At 35.0% G+C, this 22375-nt stretch overlaps 1 protein-coding gene across 8 annotated transcripts in view; it reads right to left on the bottom strand.

The window, feature by feature from the left end:
• Window positions 1-22375, bottom strand: part of wge (BAH domain and coiled-coil containing protein winged eye) — a 216778-nt gene that overhangs the window by 83693 nt on the left and 110710 nt on the right. For 5 of the 8 annotated variants that reach the window (XM_076370362.1, XM_076370363.1, XM_076370364.1 and 2 more), the window contains exon 1: window positions 14026-14086. The exons of 2 other annotated variants lie outside the window; for them this stretch is intronic. In XM_076370362.1, coding sequence (XP_076226477.1) covers window positions 14026-14047 — 22 coding nt within the window. In that variant the 5' untranslated portion in view covers window positions 14048-14086. Of the gene's footprint in view, window positions 1-14025; window positions 14087-19406; window positions 19561-22375 lie in introns of those variants that run through there. One more of the 8 variants, XM_076370366.1, reaches the window with a different exon arrangement.

Genomic DNA, 22375 nt, shown 5'->3' with positions numbered 1-22375 from the left:
GGTTTGTTTTCATGCAAACGAACGATCTTATAAATTTGTAATGTAAATCTCTAAATTTCGTAAATATCTTTTGAATATATTTTATGAATGTATAATATGATTCTGTAAACATTGTAAATATTTTTTTAATATATTTTACGAATATATAATATGGATCTGTAAACATTGTAAATATTTTTTTAATATATTTTATGAATATATAATATAAACTTTTAATTCATAAAATATAATATAACATAGGAATAGTTGAGAGATCTTTACAGTACATCCTTCTCTCCATTTACGCAGATGGAAATGGAGTCAGTCAATAGAAAAGACGATATATTGGAAACACGTGGTGTAAGTTTCATAAATACATATTTATTTCATGTAGTTTAAGAAAAAAGTAATAATAATGACATTTTGGAACACAAAAGATAATGTAATTCAATGACACTAAAATTACATCGTCCACGGACAACAGCGCATAAATAGTATTTTAATTTACCTTGTAAACTTAATTAAAGTGCTCATTTTGATAAGAAACAGATGGGCACTTTTAGATTTAGTGACACAGAATACCCCGAAAATGAATAATTTAGATAAAAAGTTTTGAGCCTGCATACTATAGTACAGTATAATCGAAATTTTTCAACTGAGGAAGTAATTAATTAGATTTGATAGGGCGAATTCGAGCGTTTCAAAAAATTAAAATTTCCAATAAAAATTTTTCGAAATAAAGGCCATTTCATTTTATAGACAGTACTCATTTTTTGCAGCTCGTTTCGACACTAGCCAATCATCCAAAATTTCCTCCATGTAAAAAATATACTACGGTATCGAACTTTTTCAGCAATTTCTATGCCGTACGAAATGGAGTAACGGTTTTATCGTTAGCTTTGCACATTTTCCTCGTCGCATTTATTGAGTCGAAGTTCTATTTCCAGTGATACCAGCAAAAGCAGCATGTACAACGAATTTCGAACTTTATTTCACGTTTTTATAACGTATGAATTTTCTACCCTTCAAACAACTAATTAATTTCGTGGACTAATAAAGAGCACTTCAGTACCTACGGGACGACATAGTACAATAGAATAACATTACCCGCTTCAAAAGATAATATCAAATATATACTATACACTATGGTATATAAAAAGACGCACGAAATTATGAATCACTTTAATATATTGAAGTGACGACTGTTCTTGAGTCATGTACACGTAATATAATCCTTGCTTTGTTTTACTGAATCAGATTCGTGACTAAGGGTTCAACCTTCATTTAATAAAAGCTAAAGAACACAGTTGCAGTATTCTTAGTATATATTCTTATTTTTAATGAGAGAAGTGGTTCCTCTAAAGAGTAATTGAAATACCATAAATGCCTAATACGTTTTTCTCGAAAACTATTAAATTGTGTCATAAATAAGCTTCGTTTTTTTCAAATGAAATTTCTTACATCTGCGAAACGTAGCACAATAGACTTCAATACATATTTATTAACGTCATTATTAACAACTTTTTACCATTTTAAGGTAACTTGAACAAAATATAAGTACGTAATCTTGTAACAACAATTAAATTTTCCTGGTCATGGAATTTATTTATGATCTAACTCAATAAACAATGTCTTGTTCTTATCTTCTGCGTTTGTCAGAAACTACTGGCTTAATTAGTTTGTCTTTTTAAACGTGTATTCTACAATATACATTTGTGACTATAGTTGGGACCAGAATCAGGTCAACATGTTTATGTACTGTCCACTTAAGAGGACATTGCATTATGATAATATTATATTCATTTTAATCTGTATGTTACTTCTTTGCATAAATATCTTAAAATAACCCGTCTATGTTCTGAACTACAAGCTACTTTAGCGAAATACTCGTGAATAATACTTGTGTTTAGATATCGTTGACCCAACTTTACGAACGTAGTTACTATAGAACATCAGTAAAAAATATCAAATAGGTACATTTTTTATATTAATTTAACGCCCCTACGTTTTTATAATTGCAATTTTGCGCAAAGAAGTTCTCTGGTAACTGTACTGTTTTAAATCTTTGTATTTGCAGAATATTTGGACATGATTAAATGTTCCTTATTTTCTCTGTAACTAAATATCTTTGCGGTAGGTACAAAAGACTTCCAACTTAACAGATATTTTTCCTTGGTAAGCTATTAAATAGTCCACCGTGTGACCATTTGGTAAACACATTCGTTACTATAATTTTTTTTCGGTTACTATCTTCTCAGTTGCAACGTTCTATTAAATCCAACAAATCTTCCAAATAGAACACGAAAAAAATTAAACTAAAAGGATATATTGAGTTTCTAAATACAATGTCATATCTTATAACTTCAGGTAACAATATCTATCGTATTAATAGAATTTTCTTCATGCACGCGAACATGTTAAATACTTGAAAGATACTGTCAAGGAAACAAAGCGAATACTGTTGTCACATTTACATGCACAATAAAGAAGAATTAACGTATTTCATAATTAACTGATTATTTGAATACATGCTCAAGAAATTAATGTTACCAGGCATTACATTGTTTAACACTAGAACTATTACACCTGTTAAAATAATAGGTTTCAACTTTTTTATTCCGCAACAATAGATATTTAAAAATTATTAAATATCCAAAATGATTTAAAAAATAAATAGTTTCACTTCAAACTATAATCAGTACACGAAGAAACCGGAAAGAAGTCTATTGTTACAATTTTTATAAGGATTGAATGTTAATCACGTTAAACGTTTGGTTGTTCTGGTGTTAATAATATTAAAACGAAAATTGCATGGCTTTACGAACTAAACAGACTTCCGCAATTGACTCTGCTCTTTCACCTCTAAGTCTGGTAACAGAATTTCGAAAGCGTTCCAACGTTAAAACGAGCAAATAATAGAATTGCACAGCAATGCAAAGTGAAAGAAATTCTCCTGAGCTTTGATTAAGGGATTCTGGATGAAACTCATTTCGGTAAGATCTCCTAACCCACATCGGCGAGTTTCATAAGGCTAGGTATTTCTCGCAAAGAGAGGTCTGACACAAACGCTTGTGTTCCGTTACATTCCGTTGCAGCCCACGAAAAATATTTTCCATTCCTCTACTTTGGTTTTCCCTTCCTTTTCACCGTTTCCACTCCTGGGGAAACGCAAACGCGAGTCCCGCCCTTCTACGTCCCTGCAACACAGGTATCTAAAATTCGTGCCTGACAAATAGCCACGAGATCAAACAGAAAAATCGCAACTGCCGATCTTCTAAAGGTGCAGACACACTACTCTGTAATTCACGTCACTTCTTTTCTCCGATAGTGACTCTCGTGGCGTGTGTAAACGTATCTAAGGTTGCTGGTAATAAGTTCAATTCAATTCTAATAGAACGACATAAAATAGAAGTGTTCTACTTCTGCAAGTTGGTATTAGAAAAAATGTCGCGAATTATTATACTTGCTAATATAATACAGCCATTTACACTTCGATTTTATTTCATTGTATTATATTTTATTTTATTCTATTAATTAGCACTTTACACATTAGATTACATTGCATGCGAAAAATGTAACCAACAGGTAGATGGAAATTATTAAATACTTCGAACATCCAATATTTACCTCGCTAAAAAATAGCGAAATTATCGATTCAAGGTAATGCAGCAACAGGTTTCTTTAATGTTTCTTCTCGAACTTGAAGCAGACCTAATAGACAAAATCCGTAGAGGTAACATTCAAATAAAACATTTCCCTCGAAATGCTACATTCCAGCGAAATTATACGATACAGAACTAAGAAAATGCTGCAAATACGTGCACGCGGGTATTGTAAATCACTTCATAACGTCGCGATTACAAACCGTTTTTGCCCGCGATAATATGTTTCGAAATTCAACACAGATTGTTAATTAATGTCCGAGCGGTTAGCGCTCGCTAGGCTCGCGTTGCATAATTCTTTTTTCGCGCGCGAACGAAAGAAGGGAAATTGGGTTACGGAGGGTGAACGTTTCGCAGTGTGCACGTGTAAGCTGCCAAATACGTAGGCGCATTAAACGATAAGAGCTTCAAGCGGAAAAAGTTTAATACGCCGCGTCATGCGGTGTGTGCCCATAATTTCCCCCGTATAAGCGTCTCTGGCTGGAGCTCGTCCGCCGAACTGGGACGATGATTTTATATTTTACGATTTCATAATTTACGATGTCGTCCCGATAATGTGATTTACAGGCCGGGCAACGCTCTTTACGTTATTTCACTTTCGCCCGGGAGCGGGTCAACAATTTGTTCGCGTGATGCTCGATGATGTATTTTTCATAGGGCCGCGTGAATCAGATACGCAACTGCAGCCGGGGAATAAAGTTGGCGGCGTGTGCAACGGTTTAACCTTTTTAGCTACTATACGCCACTATGGTGGCTTTCGTACATATCATCTTTTTGAACGGTACGCCACTATAGTGGATCAATTCTTTCTGTCGTAGATAGCTATACACATTATAACGATAACTATAATAGACTATAATTATAGTCCAAGTAATTAGAATACCAACGAACTTGCATTAACACGTTTTGTGCCATTGAAAATTTCTGATATATTTTACTTATGGGCTGTATATATATATATATATATATATATATTTTCATATCGTTTCTTTACGTTTCCGCTGTTTTGTAACGTGTACCGCTGTCCGTGATCATGTGTTTCTTAAACATATTTTCTTACAAAAATTGACATGCACCGTATGTGGTACACGCGCACTGAACGTGTTAGAATTTAAAGGAAAAGAATGTTTTCAATATTACTTTAAGGACAGTTCTAAACCACCGTTTGCGAGACAAAAGTTTTTATTGTAAACATTAATCGCTGTAGATCAAATCATTACCATCTTTCTGCATCTGTTGCACGGTTAAATATTATCAATACTTCCGAATGTAAGTGTGATTATGATACACAAGATCTTGATCGTGTAGTTTGGCAGTGACCCTTGCTAAACACTCAGGGAGTAGAATTATTGGATAATTTGAGCAAATACCAACTGTATCCACCATTAATTATTAGATCGCTGGTCTACGGGCCGAATATTCAAGCGTATCAACTTATGCATCAATTTTGACAAAAATGTCATCTAACAGTGTGTTATACGTTTAATTTATTGTATTCTATAGTATTCTACAAAAGGTTGATTGTAACACTTTATGTATATTTTCAGTACTGCTTTATAACTCTCTGCTAAAATTAAGCTTCAATTACAACAAAAATTATAGTCTAATTTAACGTGATTGCACGGTGAAAAATTCTATCAGTCTGAAATCACAGTGTTACGTTTATGACACGTATACCACGTCAAACCTTACAGAGATATAGACTTCGAGGCTAGTCCCACCGTAGCCGAAAGGTTAAAAAAGAAATACTGTAGGAACCTTGTGTTCGCGACGATAGGGTAATGCCCGCGAGCGTAAACATCGCGACAGTTGCCCGATCACCGTGCCGTTAGCGGGTAGGCCCAGGTCAACGCCCGCCACTCTGTAGAAAAACGGAAAACCGACGAAATATGAATTTGAAACAAGAGAGTCAGTCGCAAGCGAACAGCGGAACGGCGAACTAGAGAATTAACAAATTGTGTCGTAATATAAAGGCACCAGTAACCCAACCCAACTCCGAAACAGTTTTACCTGAATTAAATTGTTTACCGTAAAAACTAATAATTTATTTCATTAACATTGGCTGTATGCCTCGAATTTCTAACATGGAATTAACTTCTTTTCATTTGTACTTGTCCTTCCACTTGTAATTTTAATCGTTGCAAATAAACGATATAAAAGTAATCATCTTTAATGTTTTTGGTTTTACTATAAGTAGTCAACTACTAGCTAACATATGCTCAATTACTCGTTTTCTCGTTTTCAAGGATGATCAACTTCTGACGCAAGTGTTGAATTTTCAAGAATGTGCATCGACTTTGGGTATAGAACTCAGAAAGTTCGGTTTGTTACATAACGTAAGAAGATCAAATAAGATTTTCATGCATAACGTCCTTCCATTACATAAAGGAGCAAGCGTTTACTATTATTCACGCAAAAAATTTGTCTTAACTGGTAAACCGCTGGTGCTTTTACCTTATATCGCGTCTTTGTGACATTTACAGTTATCATCCGCGTATATGTATTTCTGTCAAACATATGTGTGATTATTATTCTACACCTGGGGCGTAATCCCAATTATATTAATCCTACGGCACCGTGTAGCTCTCGCGTTATGAGTTAATCCTAAAAGTTAAAAAGTCACAAGGGCAAGTGGACTCATCCACTTAGAATGCTCAGTACTTATATAACAGCAGTTATTGGCGTTATTGGCCAAACCACGTGACGAAGAAAGCAGGCCGAACAGAATGCAACGGAGTGAGATGTGTGACGTCACTCATTAGTCAAATCGGTAAACTCAATAAAATAAAAAGTGAACAAAAGATGATCCAATAGTTATACGTTAATTTTGAGAGTTTCCCTTTAAATGGAAAATGAAATAATCACTGTAGAACATGCCCTTCATTATCATCTTGAAAACCGTAAAAGATAGAAAAAGTTTCAATAAAATTCATTGTTCTTTCACGCCTATAAAATTGCAAAATAAAATTTTCAAAATTTTGAATTAAAAATTTTATTTTGCAATTTTGTAGACGTGAAGGAACAAAGTATTTTTCGTTGGAATTTTTTTTCGCTATCTCTTACGGTTTTCAAAATAATCCACAGGAAAGAAACATTTGTATTTTTTGAAACGGCGGTTGCACCCCTTCAAAGTGAAATTCGGCGCAAAAGAAATTGGGACGTATAGGATTGACTTATCCTAGTTATACACAAAGTTCCATAATTTTTTGAGTTTCCGAGTTCGATACCTTTCCTTGTCAGAATGTGAGAGCTGCACAGTAATGCACACAGTTGAGAATCTCGATGGTTTGCAACCTGCTCGCACTCGAACCGCGAGGAATTAAGATGGACGACGCGACGCGACGTAGGGAAACCCTTCGCGTGAAGGATGTTCGCGTGCCGCGGCCGAATTTCAAATGTCGAGGGGAAAAAACTGAACGCCGAAGTTTTGTGTGCCGGAATAAATTAAACGGAAAACACGAAACGTTCGGAACGTAACGATGCAACGTGCACGGGTCTGCAGAACCTCGTATCTCAAGACCTTATTTCGTGAAATATGGAGTTCTCTACGAGCGAGGGTTCTATCGGGAAGATTGTGAGTCCATGTGAACAAATGTGTTGAAACCGTGCAACACGATTGATCCAGTTTTTATGGCCACTGATTTATGAAAAAATTGTATTTGAACGTGTTCTATTGTTAGTCAACCTCCTGTCCTATATCGTGTCAGACTCGTGATGAGTATTTTAAACAGAGTTCAATAAATCTGAATATTATTCACTGTTTTTAAATATAAATTAAATATTACTTTCCTGTTATTGAATCGAAACCTTCAGAGCGAACGTAGAGATAAAGTATTGAATTCTTTTCTTTTAGTAATAAACTATTAACAATAAAATAGTTTTATCAGGCATCGTTGCGAAATAAACAGGACAAGGGGTTAGCTGAATGTACATATGCTAATAAAATGGACAATCTTGATTGGCTCGAAAAATAAGTACCGAATGAAAAGTTATTAAAAAATTATTTTTCCATTTAAAGTTGCTACGTTGTATTGCAGCTATGTAGTTACAAAGCACAGTGACTTCTATAGCAAATGTGTCACTTTCATTTTAGCTTATTTCATTAGTATACAAGAATAGTAATTTCGTAATTATTTTATTAATTGTAAAATCGAAAAATCCTATAATCTGTGAACTGTTGTATATGCAAATACATGATGCAGATAATTAAGAAACTATAATAGGAAAGTGATGAAAGATCTGGAAAAAATATGTCGGCAAGAGTACACACGCAGAATGCTAGTAATTTACATTGCGATTTGTTTCCAGAAGTCGTTAAGGCAATCTACGTGAGTAAATTTATGCGAGTATATCTACGGGAGTACATCACAACTGATAACACATTTTTATTGCGGTGTTAAAACCATTTAAATTGCTAATTACTTGGTAATAGTGATTTTTAATCGAGGCTGTTCCTCCATTCTTAAGATATCTAAAACGATGGGAAGAGTAATTGGCCTGGTTGCGTCAAACTTTACTGTCGAACGCAGCACTGAGAAAATTGTGAAGCGAAGATACGAGCAAACGACAAAGGCAACAAGAATTGCTCGAAGTTAAGTTAATAAGGTTCTAAACATTCTCCACGAGGAAGAGGAAGCTTAATTAGATAAACCTCAAATATCTGATTAGCTATAAACGGCATGCCTTTCTTTTATACATAATGAAATTTCGCTTAAAACTTTGAACACACTTTACGCGACAACACTGTCGCAGTTGGCTAAAACTATATCTCAGTAATTGATTGTCTGATCGAAATACATTCAGTAGAATATGTCTGTAATTAGAACTAAAACGATATTTTCAATATTCAGTTTAAGCAAACTGACATTACTTAACAAAAATAACGTATTTTCCTTCCAGACATCATCAGTTTCTCATTTTCAAATATTTTTTTTACTCGGAGCGGATCACACACTCGTCCAAAATGAAATTTTTTTCGGTTTTCTGGTTTCACGTACATTGCGCCGGCTGCTTTCGTGTTAGTTGCAGGCATACACTTTTTCAAAGCTCTTCGCAGACTTGTTACAATTTCAAAGTAAAATATACATTTCTACCTAAAAAAAATATAGTACGTTTTTGAATGATAAAATTCGCAACATTCAAGATTAATCATTTGCGGTTGAATACCGCTCGACTTTGAATTTCGATATCCAAAATCGGAAGCTGCAAATTAATAACTGAGTTATTCAAACAACAAAGGATTGGTACGTGGTTTCTTTTTTAATATTTACAGTTTCCATGCATAATTTAGTTTTTTGCATGGAAAGACCTTTTAAAGGTTTATAAAAATTCGAGTTCACAGATGGTTAAAACGCTTAACAATTCTCTGTTAACGCCTTGAACAAATTGGAACTCGTCAAATTACCCATACAATCAAAGAAATTCTCCTAACGAAACAGAAACTGAAAATTTAAGATTTATCACAGCAATTGCTCTCCTAATATTCTTATATGTATCTTCTGAATTCAACGAAATTTCGGAATGTCACTCAGAAAATTAATTTTCACATTTATACAAAAAGTTGTATCGTCCAAATTTGAACTCGAAGGTTTTTCACTAAAAACATCCGTTGTTTTCTAATGAGATACATATGACACTTTTTAGAACTAACTTAAAAAGAAATCATGCATAAATTAAGGTGTAGTATATATACTTATAATAACGTGTCAGGGTCATGGTGAAAATTTAAAAAAACACAAATATTACACAATTCTTTTGAATTCAAATGAAACATCATTCCTCCGTTGCCCATCATTATACCATAGAAAAAACCTACACATAGAATGTACCTACAGTTCTTCTTTTTTCAATAAATTATTAATAACAAAGTAGTTATACCGATCACGGTTAAGGAACAAATCACAGGATTTGTACTTGTATTTGTATTTGTAATTTGTAGAACTGATTAATATTAAATATCAAACTTCACAATTTTGCTACATCGAATCGAGCAACGACCAAGAGACGCATCTCAACTGCAAAGGGTTAAAAAAATGTCCAAAGGTCGGTTTATTTTATGACTGTCGCACAGTCTAGAAGGATTACGTTTCGTAACGCGGTACAAGGTATTACATACCTTGATAGGGGATTACAAGTAGATTGTCTCGATGAACTACAGCGGCGGAAGGCAGGAAAAGCGAAGGATAAAGTGCAGAGAATCGGGAACGGAACGCGGATACACGGGACAGGGAAGAGAAGGAGCAAAGATAAACACGGGACGCGTAGAGGAGCATGCAGCGGACTGTTTGTTTCGCGGCAATATTTCAGGAACATAATATCGCGTATCCAAGAGGGGCGGTTTAGAGGGGTAGGAATGGGTAGTGGGCAGAGGCTGGGTGGAAATGACAGCCAGTTTCGCTGTCCCCTGCTAAAGTCACGCGGGAACCCTTCAGTCGACCCAGCCGTTGTATATCGACCCGTTGCCAGGAGCCAGGACACACGAGCAGGAATCTAAGATCTTTGACACGCGTTGGTCCAGCGCATCAGTGTGGCTGCATGCGTGCCAAACAATGCTGGCTACCTCAAAAACACTTCAAACCGGCAATATAAAAGAAACATCGGGCAAATCGTTGAATTATCTTGGGCTACGGTTCTAATCGGTTATTCCAAAAGTGTCTATCGTTTTATTAATAATGGACACGCAGTATTTGACGGTTTGTATCATGTGATTGAATGACGCACAATTCACTCTGGTTTATTAGCCTCTCTAATTTTTGTCTCGGAAGCTTTGTAATACCATCTTTTCGAAATTTTTACCAGGCTAAGTAGGTTCAGAGGGTTTCATCGTCGCGATTTGTTAAGCGAATGTATGCACTGGCAATATGGTTTCCTATTACCATGGCCACCATATGGACAATTTTGTGACCAGTTATAACTTGTTATTGTTCTGAGCTGTATAAAAATTTGTAATCCTACTTATTACAGTTCCTAATTTAATGTAGAAACGATATTTTAGCCACATCTTCATGCCACTTTGCAATGAAAGTTAACCCCTTTTCCTACAATTCGACAAATCTAAATGTTATTTCTTTACTTGTCACATAAATGAAATATTACTTGTCTATTATCAATTTCTAACCTTTACAGTACACGTAGACATAGATTAACCATCAATTTCTTTTCTTTTTCTACTGGATAATTAACGATAAAGTAGTTTCATCGAGCACAGCGGTGAAAGATATCATAAAAGAAGGGGTTAAAAATCGTTGCGAAGTCGTGAAGAAATGAGATCTTCGATAAACCTTTATTGGATTCGTATTCAGTGTAGAGAATTAATTTCCAAAACTATTCAATATAACGAGATACAATCACAGTTTCGTCCTTTTTATACCAGACCTCGTAGAACCATAGCTTTACTCGCTGAGCGTGGTTCAAAAACGAGCTGTTACGAGTCGAAGGACCACTCAGTTTTTCGTGTAAATTTGTTACCTTACATTTGTTTCTCTATGTATCTTTTGTACTCGTCCATTTAGGTCATGTAATACATTTTTACGTTTTTTATTGGATAGCGCGCGAACAGAGCGCAACAGTTTTACGGAAATGTAACAGGATGAAACGGTGTCTCATAACGCAATATACGCTGCAAACTGGTTTCTATGAAAAGGCGCAACCGGCGGTTGGTTCACTTTTCAGGGAATCGCAAGAACCAGTGACTAGCACGTTCAAAACGCCTCTGTCATTCTTTTTGCAGCACTGGTACACAGCAATTTGTCATACAACGTGGATTTCCTGCGTCCACGTTGAACGGTGATTGCCTTACGTCGAATGGCACGCCTGGAACTGACACTCGTTCCTCTGAAAAAGCTGTTTAACGTCGTGTCCGGTATCGATCGTATCGAAATTATCTTCGACATTCAAATGTCTCGCGTTCCGCGCCATTCCTGATGCATAATTCATTAGACGGATCGATAAAACAGTCGAAATTATAAGATTGTGTCGCACCGCTTGACTCGAACCACGAATCGAAATCATGGACAACCGTATTTCGAATGACTTATCGTTCATTGGATACGTTAACGTGATTTATCTCTTTTCAGAAGTTTAATTGAATTCAAACGGTTCGTTTTTACGTATATAGATTACTGGAAAGGTATCGAGAATCCGCCATTTATAACCCTGCCACTCAGTTCGTTATTTTCGTAAAGCTTCACATTTTTAACCCTTTGCGGTCGTAAAACGAATTACGCCCGACAAAACACTTTCACCGTTCTGGTCGTATAGAACGAAAATAATTGCAATATAAAATGATAAATTATAAATAACATTTGAAGCATTAAAGTATTTGTTATTAGAATAATTTGTATAAAATAAAGATTTATTATTCTGTTTAATTTGTCTAAAGTTTGAAAACAAATCATAGACTTTATTTCCACTTGAAATTAATACGACCCCAGTTAAGTTTAGACTGTGCTGACACAACACAATGGAAAATGCGTTGCTCTTGATGGAGAACATTCTGGAAAACGATAAAACCATTAGCTCAAAGTTTTTAGTCACTTTCCTCATATTTTCCCGAAATTTTTGCAGCGACCCACGTACGATTCATTGGAAACGCGATTCTTTCGATAGTAATGGAGAATCGCGTTTCTCGGTTTTAATATAATCGGTATTCGGTAACGACACACCGGGCAATGCAGAAAAACGTTTCCTAAGACGAATGAATCCTCAAGGCAATCGGGTCTTAAAGCCCGATTAATACCCGCCGCTTATGACAATGCAATAGCGTCTCGACAACGTTGCACTTTATACTCGGTCGTATCAAAGTTTGCACCTTCGGGTGATTAATTACGGGAAGCATCGTGTGCCCCGAAGTGGTCCGCGTCTTGACAAATCACTTTTTTTTGTCTTTGCTCGCTCGCAAATATCTTGATTTTATTGTGCTAGCGTCAGCAATGTCAATGATGTAACGACATATCGAAATTCATTAACTCGATTCTGTAACAAACGTCATTTTCAAATAAGTACAAATTACATTTCTCAAGAATTCTGAGTCAAGTTTGAAATTCCAGATGGAAGCAACTCTACACAAGATTCTTAACGCGTTCCTTAACGAGAAATCGTTTCTTTCAATATCAATCTCCATAGTGACAATATTTTATTAAACGTAACAAATCACATTTTTATGAACTACGAATAAAATTCAAGACGAGAATCTCGCCAACTTCCTCCGCGTTAAACCAAGCGTTACGATTTTAAATAAAAATACCGCGAAAGTAATTTAAGTTTCTTTGCGCAAGATGCAAATTGTTGAGCGTCATATATTTGTGACGCTGGCCGCGGACGTATTAATCGCAGTTCTCAATTATTCGAAATATTCTTGATAGGCTATAAGATTCATGATTTCGCAACGAAATTTAATTAATCGTAATACGTACGCTTATTCTAAGTCTTGTCAGCTAATAACTACGTACGAGGAGTTGATGCGTTGTTAATGTATACAATTAAAAAAGAATTTAATCTCTTGAAATTACACCTAACAAGAAGCAATATTGTAAGAAGAATGTATAATTTATACGTTGCGCAATATTCTTCCCCTGTTTTTCTTCTTCGTTTCTCATAGACTCGATTTGAATCAATTTCTTTATAGATTTAAAAGGATTTTCTTGTAGATTTCTGTGCTGTGATAGAACAAACCACCAATATTCATATAGTACATATATTTCTATCAACATATAATATATTTTGTGAATTAGATATGTGTTATCGGTGCGATAAAATACATACATACATATATACGTGAATAACATATAATGCATGATATAGATCAATTTTTAATTATTGACTTTTCACTACACTCTATAAACAATAGCAGATTTCTACCGATATGAATTATAAATTGTCGACGTACCCACAAACGTAGTAACTTTCATTTCCCTGCCAAATTGATTATCACAGAATTACACAAATCGACTGTAACAGTTGCTACCCCACCAGGAAAAACCATTAATTCTGATAGTACTTTTTCAATACGAATATTTCACCCGCCGGTGATTAATTAATAATTTCTTAAGACTGGGTGATTGCTGACCGAGGACTATATAATGAATTTTTTAATAACTATGACAATCATAATTGTAAATCCGTGAGCCATCTTATGTAACATGACCTCATAATTCCTACTTATAAGAAGCTTAAAAAACTGTTTAATTCTGAAGTTGACATTGAATTCCACCTATACAGACATATTTAAATCTGGACGAAATTAAAAAACCATTAACACGTTCCGTGCCATCAGAAATTTCAGTTATATTTGATTATAAACTGTAGTAACTTTTCAAATAAAATATTAAACTATATTTAAATTTGGTGATTTTCATGTATTCTGATGTTACTTCTTTATATTTACGCTGCTGTGTAACGCGTATCATTGTCCATGTCCACGCGTCTCACAGGAACTACTTGCTCACAAAAACTGGCATCTACCAGAAAGAAAACACATGCTGCACTGGACGTGTTAAAATTGTAGAGGAAGTGGCTTTCCTGTGACTTCACCTAATGATAATTCGGATCGACCAGTTGCATACGTTATCAGCGACGCACAGTCACTTCACAGCGATATAGTCCGGTCTCGTTCGATACAGGCAACGAGGAAATGTCATGCTTATCGATTAACCCTTTGCGGACGAAGATTCTTTGAAATATACAACACCTTCAGCCGACGAAGCTTAATTACACGTCAATTACTTAACATTAAACTACCAAGCAGTGAAGTTGACTTTTTGTGATTCCTCTATAGAAACTCTAGAAGTGAATTTATCGGGACTTCAATTGATTTACAATTCAGTTTGCGTATTGCTAAATTAATTTCTTTCATTATTTCTCATAGAAACATCTGTTATCTTTTTAGTAATTGCAAAATGAAGAGATCAGGAATAGGTCATTTTGACCTATCTGGTAGTTTTACTCTTAAATGATAGAAAAAAAGGAAACTACGTGCTGATCTCTTGCTGTTTGAGTAATAAACCCTTTGAATATTCTCTAAAACGTTGGACGAAATACTGTTTTGCTCATCTGAATACCGATGAATTATGTTAAATCGTATAATTAAGTATGAACTAAATTGTAACTGTAATTCCTAAGTTTCGGCAAATTGAATAATGCTAAGAAACTCGTATATCAATCATATATACCTATATTTTTTGTTTAATTTGAGTTTCTTTTAAAGTAACAGTAAAGTCATTAGTGACCATCAACATTTGAATACACTACTTATTACTTAACACTTAACAAACCGAATTGACAGATTTCCCACTTTTTACTTAGCAACGCGTTACCTTTTATTTCATTTATTTTTTCGTTTGTTATTTTGCAAGTTTTGATGTAGTAATACTTGGAATTCAGTACATACCTTTTTTGCTTTTGTGAAACAATTTTTAATCGAGTCTCTTGAATGAGTACGGTTAAAATTAATAGAGAAGGTTACAGTTAAAGTCTTTTTTAGGCGGTTACTTAAATGTTGATAGTACTTACTACATAATGGCTTATTGCATAATAATATACTAATTATATGAATAACAACTGCCACCGCGGCACGCATGAGATTAATAAAATCGAAAAACCCGTGTATGCGCACAGCACCGAAATGGTTAAAAGATTTGTCTGCGACTCAGTCACAATATGAAAATTTCTTGTAAAATTTAATCAAAATATGAACATTTCATCTCGCCGAAATGTCGACGTTCGGTCGCAAAGGGTTAAATCATGCCACATGAAAATTTCACTTACGCGAAAACAAGCATGACGCCGTGACAAAGTGCACGAAACGATCCCCGTAAAAAGGAACGTTAAAACGAGCCCGAAAATTTCAATCACGTCGGAGTAATGCCCCCTGGCAATTATTTGTCTGCGCGTCGCATAACAATATCGAGGAACGATGCGGCGGGTAGTAATGAAAAATTGAAATGCTATTTCGAAGCTGGTCCGCGTCCCGTTCGGCGGCTGTTCCACCAGAGAACTTGGAACACGGCCTGAGTCAATAAACAAACCAGCAACGAGGCAGCGAGGAACTAGCTACGCGATAGAGACAAACGACTGAATGACTTGTACGATTCCTGTTTTCGAAATGAGAATGGAAAACAAGGCGGAAAATTCACCATATGTTTCCCTCTACCGAGAAAATCAACCAATCGACCGGTCGTTTCGATGTTTTAGCCCCTTAACGGCCCAATGTCCGCCATATACGCGCAGCACTTTTGTTTATTATATAAGCTGAATAAAGCGTAAGGTAATATCGCCTAATATGGAACAGGTCCCAATGTGCAACAACATATTTCGAAAAATAAATAGCTTGATGCGTCGGTTACCTTGGGAACACTTCGTTAATAATAGAAAACAGTCATATCAATAGTTGGACATCAATTAAGAATTTGTCATTGAATGCGAAGTACTAGGGTGTTTGGTGATTATTAAAAATAGAATTGGCAAAGACAGCCATTTATGGATTAGACTGGATAAAAGTATAATCAATTAAAAAGAAAAACGGATCTCAATCTTCATGACAATATTTTTAAGACGACTTAATGCAGTTGCTGATTTCGTCCCGATCCATTGTACCGAACAGACGTTGTGTTTACTTATTGTCTTAGTTAAATAAAAACTGAAATTTCTGTAGGCGAGTTAAATAATCAAATTTCTTAGTATAGATAGGCCAAAAAATTGTATTTCTTCATGATTCATCATTAAACATGTTTGTTTTTCACTATTCAAAAGCAATTTGCTGTAAATTTATTTTCTGTTTAGAAATGATATTCTTCTCCTATAGGAATACGTGCGTTTCTAATTAAAAATGATGGTGTTTTCTTAGGTGTTCTTGACTCTACTGCACGTGATCATGTTAGTGTTGATTTTATCATTTTCTCTAAAATCGCGTTTAAACTTATACCAATCTTCTATAAAACTCCTGTTAAATGGCTTTTATTTGTGTTTGCGTGATTACAAGTTCTAACTTTCAATTCATTCCAATGTATTCTACAACAATCAGGTCAATTAATTGGCGAAATGTATTAGAAAATTGTACAGTAGCTTCATTTGTGCTAAATGCGTCGCGTAATTTACATCATTATCACTATCCAATGCGAAATAATCAAAAATTCCTAATTGTCCGACAGCATTTCTTCATTTCTTGCAAAATATCTAGATATTTATCTTTATCTGAAATTTTCTATTTTTTTTTTCAACGACGGTCAACTTTTATCTGTGAAAATAATTTCGGAAAATTAAAATCTTTATTCATATGTTCTCCTGCGAGGTTTATTCCTTCCCTCTTCTTTCTTTCGCTAATAAGTGGCTTGTTCCAAGCTCTACGACCATGGAAATTATTCTACCGCAACACTCTTCTTACTGTTTCAGGATTAAAAGGTTTTCTTAAATGTTATTCCACCGCGTTTGCGAGTTTCAATCCATCAAGCTTTGGACTGCCTTGAATTTTTCTTCATTCTTACCTTCTACTATAAGCACTGAAGCTCCTATTTGAAGTTGTTCTTGATTCATTTGTTATTTCCTTCAGCAATGTATACTTCCTTGTCTATTATTTTCTATTATTCCCTTCATCTTTGCTACTTTCCACTTTTAATTGCGGTTTTCTAATTCGAACTACATACAGTACTCACTAACAAATTAAAACAATATAATTCCTCTACGTGTGCTTCAAATTTCAATTTTATATTTGAAATAGTTAGAGAATCTTCATTTCTTTAATTCATTTCATTTCTAATTAAAAATTCGTTTCCATTCATATTACCATTGTTGATAAATACAAATGCACCCAAAGTATATATTCATCACATTGTCTTACAAATCATTTTTGAACTTTTTACATGTATAAGATTATTCTTGTATAAGAACTTAAAAATTGAAAAATTAATATTTCCAAAGATTTCCTTTTTATGCGATTACTTGAAAGACACGTTTGATTGATAATTTTCACATTTTTCTATATTATTACATATTTTTGACTAATCTCCACCTATTGTTCAATGTTACTAACTCGTTGAACTCTGAAACTTCAAAACTCGTTTGAAAATAGAAAATCCTTTGTAACTTAGTCCACATAAATCGTAACATTGTTACACTACGAAACTTATTTGCCTTCTCTGATCTTTTGTACGCAGTGTACGATTTTCGCTGTGACTCACCATACATTGTTCTTCCGCTTTTGCAAGTGTAATCGTATTTTGCCCAAGAACATGTTCGGACGTGTGCGCGTATGCGAGAGCACGAGTGGGTGTGGATTCCAGTTACGGGTAAATGGTCTTCGAGGCGGTATCTAGTATTCTTCTTTCGCGCGACAGCGATGTGCGTGAGAAAATTGAAGAAAAACCGACGCACGCCATCGTGCACTAGTCAACCTTCTATTTCAATCGATGGTATTTGAAAAACAAACGATACAAAACACTGTTTATCCTGTAAAGCAATGGTTCTCAGCCCATTTGCATCTTTGCTGTAAAAGTGAAGCTTACTGTATGAATCAGAGATGCTCAGTTGAAAGTCTTTCAAGCTTTCGATTGCAATTAATCTGCTCCAACCGATATAATCGAGTAACACGTAGACAACTAGAAGTAATTCTGTGAGGATTATTCCGCTTAATAATGCAAATTGGTTAACCTTTGTAGTGACTGGCACCCTCTTGACACTAAACACAAGTTCTTGCTTGTCTCTTGACAAATGTGTTTCTATTTCTTTATTTAGAAAAAATTATAATTAAAAAATTACATCTATTGCAAAGTGATTTATTTATTAAAACAAAAACATACACGTTTACATACTCAAACAAAAGAATATCTCAATATCTAATGGCTACGTGGTTGTCGTTTATTCGTTAAAATGCTCTCGAAGTGAAACTCCTTTTTTGAAAGAGACACGCATAAGTCATCACTCGCATTCAAGCGATTTCTAGCTTTGATTTTCATTTCAATCGAAATGAATGGTGAAAACATTCCAGGTTAACACACCGACCGCCAGTGGTCACCAATGACCGGAGCGTCCAAATTACTCAAAACAAAAAAAGTACAAGAAGAAAACGGATGTCGTATGAAAATATTTAATTACGTAGGCAGCTAAATAAAAGTGTAACTTAACACTAAAACTACCGAGCAGTTAAACTGACTTTTGCAGTTCCTCTATAGAGACTTCAAGAATGCATCTATTGAGACTTTAATTGATTTTCAATTTAGTTATCGCATTGCTACATCAATTTCTTTAATCATTTCTCAGAGAAACATCTGCTCTCTTTTTAGTAATTGCAAAATGAAGACATCAGGTATAGGTGATTTCGACCCGTCTGATAGTTCTAGTGTTAAGAGCTATGATACCAAATCATTGCTAATTCATTCTAATACCATTTGCTATGATATGATAAGTAATGTTATATGAAACGCTCTAAATTCTCGTGGCGGTCAACGTGTTACGAGCCGCTGCTGTAAAGGATGCAGACACTTCGCAATCCCTAAAGAAAAATAAGAACATAGAAACAATACCGTAAACACGTCTATGTAAAATACGTCTATCACAAACTATCGTGCAAACGTGCAAACAAAAACACTCGTGTTAGCGTACATGAAGACAAGCTGCCATGAACCCTCAAACGAACGGAAGCGCCGAAACTGTATGCGACAATACGACAGCCAAAACAGAAAGGTTCACTTATTGAAACGAAACTCTAGAGAAACAAATCTTCAACGGGCATCGGCGTCTCAGGCGTTATAATTCGATTAAAAGTGTATCACTCACCAGAAATCAGAAAACCGATCGAACGATCTCTCTTTCCGTTTTCTCGAGGTTCTTTAAAATCCAATCGGTTCGATGGAAAGGAAGATTGCGCCTCGATATCGATGTTTATATTTTATCTGTTCCCGCGCCTCGCCCTTTTCACTCTTGCAAGTTTCTGAACAATTAATAGATTCGATTAATAGCGACGGTCTACGTGACATTCGTTGAACAACGTTGTTTTGTTTTTTATTAGCTACTCATACATTCTGTAATTTGTTCTACACACTCACAACTGATGTCGGTTTTAATTTTCAAGGTAATAAAAATATTCTTTAAATTCATTAGTTTGATTTCAGGTACTACTCAGGTTTCGGTTAAATTTATTAGAAAATATATATCTATATAATAATACTTCCTATTGAACGTTATTCTGCATCGTTATTAGTAGAACATTGGGAAAACTTCAGCCATTTCGTCGAAAAATGTATCACAATATGTAATACTGTTTATTAACGTTTAATATAAAATGCTATTATGTTCTTTATGATACCAAACCTAACCATAATCCTGTAGCCCGTCCCCTCATTTACGCGGTACTTTCTCATGCGAGACTTTTGTTATGCAGTAAACTGTAACACTATTTACACGATACTGTTTAGCCAAATTTAAAGCGTTTAATGACGCCGAATAAAATTCACTTTTGTTTCCTGAAATACTATTATCACTATTTTTTCGTCAAGCTATATAAAACAAATATATTTCTAAACCTTACATCAACTGCTGCTTTCAACATTTTTCTTTTCTACCGACAAACTCTATTTACGCGATTCTCATTCGCGTAAAACGAACCCACGTGGAATGGATGCTGCTCGCAAAGGAAGGCACGGGTGTACGCGAAAGTGCGAATGTCGAGAAGCAACGAAGTGGTTAGTGGTCCTTTAATGATGCACGGTAAAAAGGCTGTGTCAGGAGGATGTTGCCGGAACCATTGGTTCCGTGACGATAAGCGTCGAACGGAAACGTCCCCAGTCGGGACGACGTGAAAGTGCTCGTAGATCGGGAGTCACGTCGGCCAAGTTACACGGTATTTGCATTTAATTAACGCGGTAGGCGCATACCAGTGTCCGTCACATCCGGCACGGTTTAATCGGGACACACACCGCGACAAACGTAATTCGTCGTCTCAAGGTTAGAAAATCGCGGTTGAATCGCACTCCCATCGCAACCGAACATTGGAACGATCCAACTGGCGCGATACACTGGTGAGTCGTGCACGCGGCCATTTTGCAAGAAGAACCGACCAATAGGACGTTCGTGAGTTAGTGCTTCGCGTATGATCCTATAGAAATACGCGTGAATTCATGATCGAATTATGGGACTTGGATCTTTAACCCTTGATCCTAGATAACTAATCATTCGTCTAAATAGTCTAACGACTTTTGCCATTTTTGCCAATTTCAGTTTGGGAGCACACTTCTAACATATGCCAAGACTGCAAACATTACTTTTGAACGCTTTTCTGGTTCGTTGTTCAAGCTGTTAGCTTCTTTTTTGACCCGTTAACTCTTTACACTCTGAAGGCGACTCACAGTCGCAAGATTATAAAATTCAATGTTCGATTAGACATAAAGTATAGATATAGACATAAAATATTCAAGTAAAGTAATTATATGTATTGATTCCATGTGTTATTTTCATTTAATAGAATTAATAGTTCAATCAATGTTTCGTTAGGAAACAATGAATAATTATAGCGAAAGAAAAACTTTCGAGCGTACAGAATTAATTAAAAACTGTACTGGTGTTAAATGTACCATTCGTAGAGTGTTACGAAAATATACTGTGCCATAGCGACAGTTATCTCGTGTTATTAATCACTGATCGTTGTCAAGTGATTCCTCGAAAACATGAATGATATCGAAGCTGGATACTCGAGTGCGAAGATAAAAATAATATTTCATTATCAGAAATTTATGTATGGAATATATTTACAAAAACTTCAAGAAGTAGACCATAAAATTTGATATTATCATTTCTATACCTCGAGTTTTGCTCCAATAAACTATTTATGAAAATAGAAAAACTGTTTTGGTCTCGTTACAGTAGTCTTATAAAATTCAGCTCTAACATATATTAGAGTCATATAATAAACCTCATCATTTCCATTTAACACGTTCAGCACCATGAGAAAGTACGGTTATGTTTTATTTATAAAGCGTGTTGAGTTTCTTATAGTATATAATTGACTTTTCATAATATATGGCTGATTTTCTATATATATACTTACTACATACTGACTTCATATGCTTAGTACAATATATAATTTAATATGCTATTTCAACATTTCAACTTGTAGACATTTTGAAATTGTCATTGAGTCAATTTGACCTGTCTGCTAGTTCTAGCGTTAAAATCTCACATAACGATTTCTAAATGCTCTATATGTACGCACAATTTACCGCGGGGGTATTTAGTACTTGGATTAATTCTCTCGTCGGAGTACTAGCTTTCTACCGTATCGATACGAGCAATGCTCCAACAAGAATTACTGTGCATAACGTAAATGTGAACTGTGAGTGGCACGATAATCCTCTTAGATCAGTACAATAGAGGACTATTTGCTCGACATTAATTAACTAGGAGAAGTAGCACATTTCCCTTATAATTTCGCGACAAGACATTTATACATTGTTAGTTATACAATAATTTATTCTTACCGTTAACTGTAGAATACACTGCTAAAGTTTATACGTAAAAAACATCATCTATTCTTTATACTTTTTTAGAAATAAATAATTCAGCATGTTCAAAGGTTTTCGATTAGAGTGTTTACAAAAGGAAATAATACTTGTCTTCTATTATAATAATAATTTAATGTATAGTATTCAACATACTGCACTTAGCATTTGACTATACCCTTTCCATTAATGACAGCGACACATCGACATGGCATAGATTAGCCAAAAACGATCTGGTTGGGAACTTTGAAA

This window comes from Nomia melanderi, chromosome 8, assembly GCF_051020985.1.
Source record: "Nomia melanderi isolate GNS246 chromosome 8, iyNomMela1, whole genome shotgun sequence".
NCBI classification, from domain to species: Eukaryota; Metazoa; Arthropoda; class Insecta; order Hymenoptera; family Halictidae; genus Nomia; species Nomia melanderi.
Note: the sequence above shows the minus strand (reverse complement) of the source record. Positions and strands in the feature narration are given on the sequence as shown.